Below are 12,844 nucleotides of genomic sequence, written 5' to 3'. Positions count from 1 at the left end.
TTAAGTACCAACATCTGGCCTGGCTGCTGAGACTGTTCTAAAGATGTGCTGATAATTACTGCAGTCACAGGATTTTTTTTTTTAAGCAGGTTTAGAGAAAACAGTATTTAAACCAAAGTGCAAGGATTTCCATGCATATTTCCAATATCTAAACCAGTCAGAGTACCCAGACACTCAGTTTCAAACACTCCCTGCTCTCCCCCAAGCAATATTCCTTTTTCATGCCATTTATTGGTTTTAATTTGCCATTCTTCACTATGCTCTGGGAAAATATTTCCTCACACACGCTGAAGTGCCAACGCTTGAAAATGAAAAACAAACCTACAAAATAAACCAGGAAACTAGGGATGCTGGGCCAACACCCCCAATGCAGATTCACACACAATTACCACACAATTAAATGGGAGCAAAAGAATGATGAAAATACTCAGAATGCCCAAAGTTTGCTTTGTTCAAAAAATTAGGCTAAAGGGCTTTAACTGCGTGCTGTTCAGTTTACTCTTTTGATTGCTTTACCACTATGTAAATCAATTTGTTAATGTTCCTTACAAAATGCATGAGCCAGTTATACTGACAAACACACAAAGCTCATTCGTAATTAGCAGTTAATTAGTACGAAGGAACAGATGCTGTTAGAGTTTCAGCAGGCGAACAGGTTCTGTAAACAATGCTTATAAATCTAAATGAATTTATTAACCACAATGCAACTGTCAACGTTTTGCTGGCAACCATACAAATATGGTGGAATCCCCAAAACATCTTTACAACATATTAATAATCATTGTGTCATCCCCAGTCTATCGGGCAGCCTCACTTGCTAACTGTCAGAAGCTTCCTACTTAATCTTCTGGTGTCACTCCTCAGGACTAATTCCTGCTGCCCTGGGAGGAAGAGCTGCAGCCACCAAAGCCAGCCCAGATGTGCATGGATTCTCCTCAGAACAAAGGTGTTTTCCCACTGCCTCCCTGAGTGAGCCCATCGTGCTGGATGGCACCTGGCCCAGAGCATGGGCACCCTGCTCATTTGGGCATTGGCTCCAGGTGATCCTTAAAGGTCTCTTCCAACTCAACCCATTCTCATTCCAGATTTCACCCACTGAAAAATAAGTAAAAGGCTGGTTCTTCCTGCTCTCCTGGCTCATTTGGGGATGTCCCCACAGCCAGCACTGAGCTGCTGCTGACACAAGGGATTGCAGGGAGTTCTGGCAGCTCAGAAGGGCTTTAGGTTGGTTATCAGGGAGAGGTTCTTCCCTCAGAGGGTGCTGGGCACTCACCAGGCTCCCCAGAGCTCCAGAAGCATTTGGAAGCACTGCCAGGGATGCCCAGGGTGGGATTGTTGGGGTGTCTGTGCACAGCCAGGGGTTGGATCCATAATCCCTGTGGCTCCCTTCCAGCTCTGGATATTCTGATTCTGTGGTTATAAACTCATGCACTCAGCCACTGACTGATACCATTGATTTGTAGGGTTTTTTTTGATTGCCTCGGTAGATGAAGGTGGCTCAAATAAAGAGATTGCATCTTGTAAAGCATTTTCTAGATGCAGCTACTGAAGCACCATCTCTAATCACAGGTTTTTGGCCAGGGGCCAGCTCAGACCCTCAGGGCAGCAGTGAAGATCCCTCAGTGCCCTCACTGCTGTCACTCTGCATGTCACACTGACATGCCACCCTGATATATGACACCATTTCAGCACTGGAAAATTCCAATAAAATTTTTAAAGTCATATTACAGCTTTTTTTATTGATGTTCTCTTTTACACCTCCATTGCTTTCGCTCATTCCCTCCTCCTCTGACACCTCTTCCCCATGTTCTGGCCCATGGGCACTCCAGGATTTGCATGAGAACATCCCAAATGTATTAAATCCTCCATAGTCTCACCAGAGAGACTGCCTGGCTTGCTTCCTGCAGGCTCCAGCCCTACTCACTGCATTGGTAGTGGATCCAAAATCCTGGAATTTGGGGGAGCCTGTGCTCTGCTGGAACGCAGCACCAGGCATAAGAGGAAGATGATCATGGTAGAGCCTCAGAAAAATACAAATACTCTCTCCCTTCTCTTATGAACACTGGAAAACAGATCCTTGACTGGTTTATGCTAAAGAGCAGCAGCTGCTCCTTTTATACAATAGGGATCTTCCCCCCCCTTTAAAAAAAAGATGATATTTTAGGTACGAGAAGCTCTTTCCCTACTATTTCTGCAGAGGGTGATGATCTCCTGGCACTCTCCTCCTGCCTGCTTCCATTCTCCTTCCACAGCCTCTCCAAGGATGCTCAACCTGATCAACACTCTATTCCAAACAAAAGCTGCAATGTCTCCTCTTGAATCTTAAGGATGAGCGAGAGCTACAATCACACCTGATGTGCCAGCTAGGAAATCATCAGCTGCTACTCAAACCCACAGGTTTGTCCCTGTCTCTTTCACAAAACACCAAGAGCATTACATTTGGACAGGATTTGAAGTAAATAATTAAATAAATAAGGAGGATGGAGTTGAACACTCCTTGTTGGCAGCCATAAGCAATTATGACCCCATATCACATTAACATGTAAAAAATTTAGGAAACACATTTATAAAACACAAAATTTCCCTCTGTTTTTTAAGTTGGTGATCTGGCTACTTTCCATTACTGCCCTACAAGACACTGTTCTCCTTTGCTCACTTGGAAGGCTGGGTCACACAAATAAATGGAATATTGTGTTTGAAATTGTGTGCCCCCTGCCCAAATCAACACTAATAAATATTTAAATACACACTTGGCTCTGGGTCACAGCCATGGGAAATAAAAAGAAAAGACAGAAAGTTAATTTCTCTGAGAAGTTCATTGATGATATTTCATTTATGGATCCTTAAGTGCACCTGTGGAACAGCTGTAGAGGGCTCACCTTGCTCTAAGAATGGCTGGGACTATCACTGCATGACAGTCCTGGGTATTTAAAGCGTTTAGAGATAAAATAACAACATTTTATCAGATGTGAAACAGAAAACTCATGTTTTAGGGACTCTGAAAAATTAGGAGACTAAAAGAAACATATTAAAAATTCAATCTTGATAAGCCAAAGGACCAAACTCCAGCTCCTTCCTGTAACCCTCAGGCATGCCAGGAAGGGAAACCAGTGAACTCCAGCAAGCAGGAGGGAGCAGATGGGAGGATCCAGCAGGACAAACGGATGCATGAGGAAAAAGAGGAATTATCTCAATCAGAGAGGCTGAGGGTCATGCCCAGCTCTGCCTGCTGTGGCCAAGGGGCAGAAGGGGCCATGCCCTTGGACTGGGAACCACATCCTTGGCCAAGGGAAGGGTTTAACACCAGGAGCTCCCGGCTCCAGATGTCCAGGTGAGCTTTTTACTGCTATTTTATTGCAAATTCTAAGGACTGCAGCTTTTCTTGGGATGGTATCTGCAACTCATCAACTGGAAAAACCCACAAACCTGGCTTTCCCAGTCAAATTAAACATTATTCCAGGCAGGTACATGGAGCTGAAGCCATTCTTCTGATGTAAGGGCACATTTGATCTAATTGGAAAAAATATTTCAAGTGCACTGGGAATAGTCACTGTTAACTGAATGCAACAACGAAAAAGGAAAAAAGAGCATGCAGACCCCAGGGAATTACCAAATCAATTAACAACTAATTCAGGAACTAATTTCTGTATTGCCTCTTAGCACAAAACTGTATCTTTAATTTCTCCTGCAATAAGCATCACCACGATAGTCCTAACACACTCTGACGCTTTAAATGAGTTTACAAGTATCTCTTTTTGATTGGCTATATAACATTATTTCTTCACAGTTCAATGCAACCATAGCCAAGTGCTCTGAAATATTTAATTATACTGGTAGCAACCAGTTAACAATTTACAGAACCACAGTGAGTACAAAACATTTTATAACTGGTAATCAGCTAATTAAAAAAAAAAAGCCAGCAAAATGTGTATGTTCTGATTATAAACAATTGCAGAGGAATTACACAGAAGATTTCAGCACTAAGAGTATTTGGCTCAAAACCATACCCTGGTGTTTGTACAAGCTGATCTGGAGACTGATTACTGTGATTAGACAGACGTGTGACAGAGGAAATTACACCTCACGCTGGAGATAAATAAATCAAACCATGTCATCTGCCAGTTCCTTGTAAATCACATCAGCTCTGAATTTGGCAAAGCTGCTCCTTGAAGACTCCCAACCCTGGCTTGAAACAACAAGTCCACAAACCTACCTGAGCACCAGGAAGGAAACACACAAACAGGAGTTTTGGAGAAGGCTCCTTCCAGGAGCTGAGGGGAGAAAGTTGGAGAGAGACTTCTCACAAGGGCCTGGAGTGCCAGGACAAGGAGAGTGGATTCAAACTGGTAGAAGACAGGGTTGGATGGGATATTGGGAAGGAATTGTTCTCTGTGAGGGTGCTGAGGCCCTGGCACAGGGTGCCCAGAGCAGCTGTGGCTGCCCCTGGATCCCTGGAAGTGTCCAAGGCCAGGTTGGATGGGCTTGGAACAACCTGGGATAGTGGAAGGTGTCCCTGCCCAAGGGGTGGGACTGGATGGGCTTTAAGGCCCTCCCAGACCAAACCATTGTGGGATTCTGTGTCCTGGAGCAGAAGCAGCAGCACAGGGGGCTGGGTCTGTGTGCAATGAACAGGGGGCTCAGTGCAGAACCACACAGCTGTAAGGAATGCAAGCAAATCCTGGGCTCTGGGTCCCTCCACATGTTTGCTGCCATCCTCCTCCTGAAATGCTTTTGGCCCTTACCTGCATGAGCCACTTTTATTTCAAAGCACAACCTGATGTTGAACTCAGAGAGAAGAGAGAAGCCATCAGATAAGCCCTGGCACCAGTGGCTGTAGCATCATCTGTCTGTCCTGTTCCTCTAGATGGCTTTTTTCACCCTGTCAAGTCAGATGAATTAAGCAGGAAGAGCTGCTAAGATCACTGCTTGTTTGTTCTCTCTTCTGGTGGACTCCAAGTAAACATTTGCAGCCAGGAAAGAGCAAAGAGCATTTGCTGCTTGTGAGGACAGCCAGTCTTGGATGTGACACTTGCCTGGAGCACTGGGGTGCTCTTGTGGGAAGTGAGGATGACTAAGGACATCACTCTGACTGAGCAGATGTGGCAGATGATCCCTTTTCAGAAGCCATTTCCCAGACACTGCCATGCCTGCTGAATGCTCCCACAGCTGGACAGACAGCTGTGGGTATTTTAAGGGAAAACAGGCTCCAGGTAGGGTGATCTCACTGCTTCAGTGAAGGAGCAAGATAACAAGAGTGTTGGGTGTTATTCCATGCAAGATTTGTGTAACTGGTGCTTAAACATCCCAGCTAGGGCTAAAAATGAACAGAAATGAGGTTAGGAGTAACCTAGTCAAAAATGAGGTTAGGAAATCAGTAGTGAGGCAGAGGAAGTAGAAAATCACTACTAAAAAAGAGGCAACGCTGACCTACACCTGCAAGGAGCTGAGGAGAAGTGACAGGTTTTTTATGCCAGGTTTGACATTTGATGAGAGCATCTTCAAAGTTACTTTGGCTGAGTTTAATGATTTTTTTTTAAATTAAAATGTACATTGGGAAGTGGCAGTTTTGTTTATGCCCATCTTAAGGAAAAACTGTAACTTGTACATCAAGGAACCCTCTTCTTCATGAATAGCAAATCAGTGATGCCACCCCCCGTGCCTTGACATAAAAAATATTTGTCATTTTTAGGTCAGAGTAAAAGAACAAAAAAAAAAAAAAGACAAAATACCTAATTTCATTAAGATTACTTTAATGTACTTAAATATGCCAAGCTGGCAGGCAAAGAAGGTCATTTGAAATATCACCTAAAAGTAAAGCCTGAATAAGATATTCCACTTTCTCCATTAATCCAGCCATTTGCAAACGGAGGGAAGGGAATGGATTCTGAAGTTCACCTTTGCAAGTCATGGATGGCAAATTTTTCACTGTGTCATCAATACAGCACTAACCATTAGAACATTTATTTCTAAGCCAGGCTTCCAGTTTGTCATCCCTAAATGATGCAGCAATTTGGGGCCACGAGAGGGGCAGCACCTCCCAGGCTAAGCCAAGGGTGGAGGCAACGTGTCAAGCACTGATTTTGGCCAGGTTTTGGTAAAAGAACGGCAGAGGTTATATGGCTGGAGTGTGTAATGATGTGAGCATCTGGGATTAAGTGCAAAGGGCAAAGAGGAGAAGGGCTGGGAGCAGAAAGTCAAGGCCAGCTCTTATGTATTTATTTACACTCCAGTCTGGGGGGGATGGGGGCAGGACAGAGGGGAAAAAATAATAAAAATTAAAAAAAAAAAAGAAAGAAAAAAAAAAAAGAAAGAGCACACAGCTGCCATCCCAAAAACAGACCTCCCATCTGCCACCCACGATTTGCATGTCACCTTCTCCAGGCTCATTTGTACTTCATTAACTGCCATTGACTTAACAAGATTTATGCAAATGACACCATAGGAGCTCGCTAACTCCCACTGCAATCAAGTGATTATGTATGTACAATTCTCCACAGCAATGAAAAATTAATACATGACAAGCCCCCTCACCGCTGAGCTGAGCTTCTTGCTTTTATTTTTCTTGTTGTGTGCATTTTTTTTTTTATAATTTGAATATGCCCTACTGATAAAGATTTCCCAAACCCACAAAAACCAAAGTAATTTTCCCAAAACGCTACAAAACCTCCCATCCTAGAAAGTCAATTCCCCAAAAGTGGGCAGCCCAATGTGTGCTTCAAAATATTCTTCAAAATATTCACTCAGGCTACCAGGAACAAGATTTCTTTCCCAGAATAAATGGGTTTGGAGGGAGGATTCTCCAACCAGAGCAAACTGCTCACTTCAAGAGTATTATTAGCAATGCTACAGAAAATAGCTTAAATATTCTTAGTTTAAGCACCTCTTTCTCAGAAGTACAGAACTTCCTGTGGATTTTAACTTGAAGTCAATATTGCTCAAGACTTTTTCTGACTCTGTTTGATTTGCACAAGATTTTTAAATAGCACACAAGTGAAATTTTGTGTAATTTCTTTAAATTTCTGGCATTCCCAGTTCTCAGCAGCTGCTAAAAGTCCAGGATTTAAGACATGCTGATGTGGCTGTGCATGCACAAGGTGTTGGGACCTCCCCAGGAAACCTGCCTTCCCAAAATTTCACTCACTGTAAGAATGTTTTGGCAGGAGCAAGCATCCACCCTTTAAAAACAAGCCTGCTTTTCACTGCTTACATTTTGGGTTTCTGCTGGGAGCAGGAAGGGTCATCAGGACAGTTTTATATGGCTTAGCCCAATAAAACCAAATTTAGCAGTGCAGTGAAAAATCAGCTTTACCATGTAAGAAAGGACACAGAGAATAAGAACATTAACTCTTTTTGACCAGGCTGCTTAGAGTTAAGGATAAAGCCCTGGAGGAATGAGGTGTTTCCTTGGAAGGAAACAGGCTATTCACAACTTTACCTCCTTCATGGAACCCTGGAATGGTTTGGGCTGGAATGGCCCTTACAGCCCATCTCATTCCAACACCCTGCCATGGGCAGGGACACCTTCCCCAAGACCAGGCTGCTCCATCCAAACTCTCCCAAACTCTCAGGGATTTCCCTTAAACCCACAGGGATTCAGGCACCAAGAACAGGATTGCAGGAGCAGGTTGCAACTCCTGCCTTCTTTTGACCCAAACCCACTGGCAGCTGTGCAGGTCCATCCCTGGGGCCCAGAATGATCAGCAACTCTTCCATAGTGCTGGGAGAGATGCCATGTTTTCCTCAAAACCACAACATTTCCAGCCTTCCAAGGAACTTGGTTTGGCTGGAGGTTTTATCATTTGTTTGTGGGGTGTTGTTTGGTTTGGTTTTGTTGTTTGCTTGGTTTTTTCGGTAAAGCTTTTTTGTTGTTATTGTTTAGTTTTATTCTCCCACAGCAATCCTGGGAATGCTGCAGCCTGAAAAGATTTCTCTTTCTATTCCCAAATATCCCAAGCAACAAGAGACAGGACAAGAAGAAACAACCTCAAGTTGCACCAGGGAACGTTCAGGTTGGCTGCTAGGAAGAATTTCTTCACAGAAAGGGTGGTCAGGCACTGGCACAGCTGCCCCGGGCAGTGGTTTTAAAATCCATGAGGATGTGGTGCTTGAGGAGTGCTTGTTTCAACACTGGACTTGGTGATCGCACAGGGCTTTTCCAACCTGAAGGCTCTGTGACTCCATTTGCCACAGAAAACATCACGATGGAAGGGGTTTCTCATCTAAAGAACAACAGCAGCATGAAGATATTTAGGTGGAGAAGTTCCTTCCACCTCTGTCTTATTCCCAGTTAAGGCATGAAATAAAAGGCACCAACTTTCCCAGCAGGAATTTCTGCTGCCTCAGAGAGCTCCTGTCACTGTCATATTTTCTGAAAAATCCCTTCACCAGGATTTCTTCTCCTGGGAAGCTGAGAAGGCTCAGAGAGGAATGAAAACAACAATTATGTGATTGCTTCTCCTGTGTTTGCTGCTTTGGAATGTGGTCTGGACATTGTTTATCCAAGAGGTGCATGTTTGATTGGTTTCATGTGAATTGTTTTTACTTAATGACCAATCACCATCAGCTGTGATGGATTCTGAGTCAGTCATGAGCTTTCATTATCATTCTTGTTAAGCCTCCTGATGTATCCTTTCTCTTCCTTTAGTATAATTTTAGTATAGGATTCTTTAATATAATGTAATAAAATAATAAATCAGCTTTCTGAGAACACGGAGTCAGATTCCTCATCTCTCACCTCATCCTGGGGACCTCACAAACTCCACAAGCTCCAAGGACCTGGCACCTGTTGAGCCCCCTGAGAACGTGGGGCTGTATCAGCAACTGAACCTCTACTGACCAGACCTCCAAAATCCTCCTGACATCTGAGAGTGATGTGAAATCCCACTGGGAGCAGCCATCCTGCAGCACTGCAAAAACCTCCCAAACTCCCACCCCAAAGCCCAAAGAACAGGATGGACCTGCTGAGGATGCACATCAAGGGTTTGTATGTGGCAAAATGAAATTACCATAATTGGGCTTAGTACCAAGGAGGACACGTTCCCAAAAGATTGGTCATGTTTGGTACACAAGCAGGGCTGCAAGGAGAGCTTTTCCATACAGAAATTCCAGATATTGTAAGAGATATTTCTTTACAACATGCTGTGGCACAATCACACTCACAATGTTTACCTTACAATGCTCTTCCTACGAGTGTATTTTTAATCAAATTAATTCCATACAATAGCATTTTAGGAAAGAACAGTATGTATGCCTGGAATAAATACTGGCACAGCTTTTCCTCAGTTTTATATTCTCAGCTGCACTTTTGTTTAATTAGCATTACCCAAAAGGATTGCAGCCGGTCTAACCCATCCTGTACCATACAAAAGCTGTAGGAAAATCAAAAAATCAAATTGCAGCTTGCTTTAAATGCCTGGAATCTCCTCCCCTGAATGCAGAGCCAAATACTGAACTCCTCTGCTTTCAAACTGCTCTTCTGGATTGTAGCGTGCTTGATTAAAATTTGCCTACTAGAGATTCACACACCACAGCATTTTTGCTGCCTGATGGTCCCAAAAGGTCTTTCAGAATGACTTTAGGAAGAAGAATCACAGCTAATAGTTAAGGGTACAAAATCAACTCCTCCTCACATCCAGAAACAGAGGAAAAACGGGAAACACTCCAAAATACGTAAGCCCAGCTCCACACAGGACACCCAGGGCTACCTGGCAGATAAGGGATAGGCTGAGGGAAGATCAGGAGAGGCAAGTGAGCCTCTGGAGGGCAGGAAAGACACCAAAACAACTGGAAAGAAAATAAGTGGAAAAGAAAGGGAGCTTATCTCTAGCAAGGCAACTCTAACACGTGAGTAAACACTTGCAAACACTGACAGAGAAACTGTGTGAGAAGCATTCCATGGGAATGTGGAGATCTCAACCACACGGATCCAGTGCCATTTCATTTGAGCAAGTAAATCATCTCATTCACCAAATACTTCCCATCCAAAGCTGGCACTGCTTTTGCCTTTCAAAGGAGTGTTCCCAGCTACAATTTAGCATCTTGTTTCCAGGCTAATGAAAGTGCATCTAGGCTAGTAAAAACAGACCAAAACAAATCCTCGGCTTCAAGTCCTGTTGTGTAATGAGAAAGTTTAATTAAGGCCACACATTACAGCTGTAAACGTTCTCTTATATAATAAGGTCTAAATGAAACTGAACCTAATCAAAGTTACAATTCCTTCATTAGCAAATTACAAACAAGAGCGCGCAGCTGACACACCGGCCATGATTATCACAACTAATTGCCTCGTTGTTAGGGAGCAGCCTGAAACTGTGTTCAGATGTCCGTCTGTGGTAGCAAATTAGGGCCACATCAGGCTATTCCTGCCATCACAAGGGGCTCTTGTCGAGCGATCTGATTTACCCTGCGCCTGGCAGCACTCGGCCCAATCAAAGCCCCCTCTACAAAGGCAGCTTTGAAGCCAGCACAGCCTAGAAACCCGCTCCATATGCAGGCCGGCAGACTGCACTTCATTAGGCCTGTTGTCACATTTTCCCTCTTCTTATTCTAATGATCCTATTTTAATACACATAGGAACCTCTCCTAATTGATGTCAAGTGAGTGACTTCCACATTCATCACCGGCGCGCATCAAACGCCGCTGGGGCGCTCGGCCTGCCCGGACCCGAGGTGTGTGTCTTGTCTCCCAACTATGGAAAGCAGGGAAGAGAAAAAAAAAAAAATACAACTATTTCGGCATTACCTGTTTAATTGGGATTGCACGGCCGCTTCCAATGCTGTCTGTTCTGCTCTCCAGGACCTTCTTCTCTTTGTCTGGGTCACTCCCTTTCCGAGACTGCAGAGTGAAAAGAAAAGTTTGTGCTCCATTAAATGCACACAGAGGATGCTTTTATTTGCCTTTTTTTTTCTTCTGGGGCAATTAAAAAATACTTTGGCAGGTAAATATAGGCTCAAAAGTGAATCTACACGAGTACACAACCATCCTAAAAATGAATAAATTTCCCATCCACCACCCATAAATTTCAACCAACCACTAGTTTGAAATGCATTTGGGTTTAAAGAGTTACAGCTTCACTGCCTGAAGACCCACAACATCAGAGGACACGTTTCTGAAGTTTCCAACAGCAGCTCCAAAGTGGAATGAATGTGCCATCTCCTCATTAAAAAAATTTAATATAGCCATGCATACATTTAATTCACACCTGTGTGGCTCTTAGAAATGTCAGCAACTATTTAGAAATATGATTTTATAATGCTGGATTTGACCATATGGACTTCAACTTATTAATTTTTTTTCTGCTTCAGGACAGTTAGAAAGTTGGAACTGCGAGAAAAGCCGGTGACTGGAAAAAGTTATCTGAACACAGTGTGGAAAAATTAGCATGAGGAGAATTTTACCAATGTCTAAAACCCGAGTTGCCTTATCCTGGCTTCCTCCAAGGCTGGAAGGAGTGAGGTCACAGCGCTCCCTTCATGACTTTATCAAGTTCTATGGGGATGTGAAGAAGTTATTCAGATCGCAGCTCGTTATTGCGACAGAACGCACGGGCGCAGCGGTGATTTTGACGGATTTATTTTATTACAAAAAGAAGACCTGAGAGTCATCCTCCTTAATAACTGCGCTGACAAGTGACAACTTCACTCCATTACTTTCCAATGGGAACATTACTCACACAATATGGGAAATGGGAAAACAGTTTCGCGTGCTTTTCAAACCGCGGCCACGCCAGAGCCCACTCCGGCGGGAAGAGATGCCGAAATCAGGAGGAGAATTGAATCGGGACCGTGGATCGCTAATGCCCCTTTCCCCCGTGCCACAAAGGGGTGGGAGGAAGAATAAAACCCAGGAGCAGCTGCCCTGGGGCGTGAGGGGAGGGAGGAGTGCGAGTAAGAGCAGCACATTCGCGCAGCGGGGATGCCGCGCTGCCGGGAACGGGCTCCGTTGGCCAGTTACTATGGTTGGGGGCAATGGAATGGCGTGCCGGGGAATTAAACAAAGAACAAACGAAAGCAAGCAAAACAAGTGGGAGGGGTGAAATCCAGCGTGCAGGATAACTATTGTTCCTTGCCCTTCAAGACAGATTTCTGCCTCTGAAAGTGCCACTTCCCAAGAATACGAGGCAAAACAAAGCGTCAATGGCGCAAGGCGCCCGTAAGTGACATTGTAAAGAAACTCAGTGAAGGTGCCCAAATCCTTGGGAGGGGAGTTGTCAACTTGAATGTTTCTTTTTTATCTGACTTTTTTTTTTTAGAGAAAGAAGCCTGCCTCTGAAATTCAGGCTGAATATCTACGCGCTGTTTTTCATTTCTGGTTTTAAATCATCACCATTCTCCTAAAAGTTACTGCAGCTGGAAATCACAGGCTGCACGTGGAAGGGAAATATCTATGTGCAAAACACTGGTAAATGCCAAAAGTACAGAAACGCAGGGATTTCTGCTGGGCAGATTCCCTTCTAGCTGCAGATTCCCTCCTAGCTGCTCGTAGTCACAGAATCCCTAACGTTTTCCAGGGGAGAATCTTCTTCACACGCTCCGCTATTTATAAAGATAAATTGTGCAGTGAAACAGAAATCTGATCTTTTATGCTTTTGTACCTATGACACACACAATATGTCTTACATCCTAGCAGAAAAAAATCCACTCCAAACCATGCTGGAGCAACACTTCCCAGGATTTTTTCTGATGGCACATCTACACAATAAATGGTTCTATTTAAAACTTGGTGCCAGCAAACCAAAAAAAAAGTCTGAAAAAATTAAAGCATCTGCACAAATATCATTGGAGTGATTTCCCCATTGCAGTGGAAGTCACTCACAGATTCAATCCACAAATAAACTTGGGCCAAG

At 43.8% G+C, this 12,844-nt stretch overlaps 1 protein-coding gene across 9 annotated transcripts in view; it reads right to left on the bottom strand.

Moving 5' to 3' along the window:
• Nucleotides 1–12,844, bottom strand: part of AGAP1 (ArfGAP with GTPase domain, ankyrin repeat and PH domain 1) — a 324,567-nt gene that overhangs the window by 158,523 nt on the left and 153,200 nt on the right. For all 9 annotated transcript variants that reach the window (XM_030952238.1, XM_030952236.1, XM_030952232.1 and 6 more), the window contains one exon: nt 10,741–10,833. In XM_030952238.1, coding sequence (XP_030808098.1) covers nt 10,741–10,833 — 93 coding nt within the window. The remainder of the gene's footprint in view (nt 1–10,740; nt 10,834–12,844) is intronic.

The sequence above is a fragment of the Camarhynchus parvulus genome, chromosome 7 (genome assembly GCF_901933205.1).
Source record: "Camarhynchus parvulus chromosome 7, STF_HiC, whole genome shotgun sequence".
In the NCBI taxonomy this organism is placed as follows: Eukaryota; Metazoa; Chordata; class Aves; order Passeriformes; family Thraupidae; genus Camarhynchus; species Camarhynchus parvulus.
This window is presented reverse-complemented; position numbering and strand designations above follow the sequence as displayed.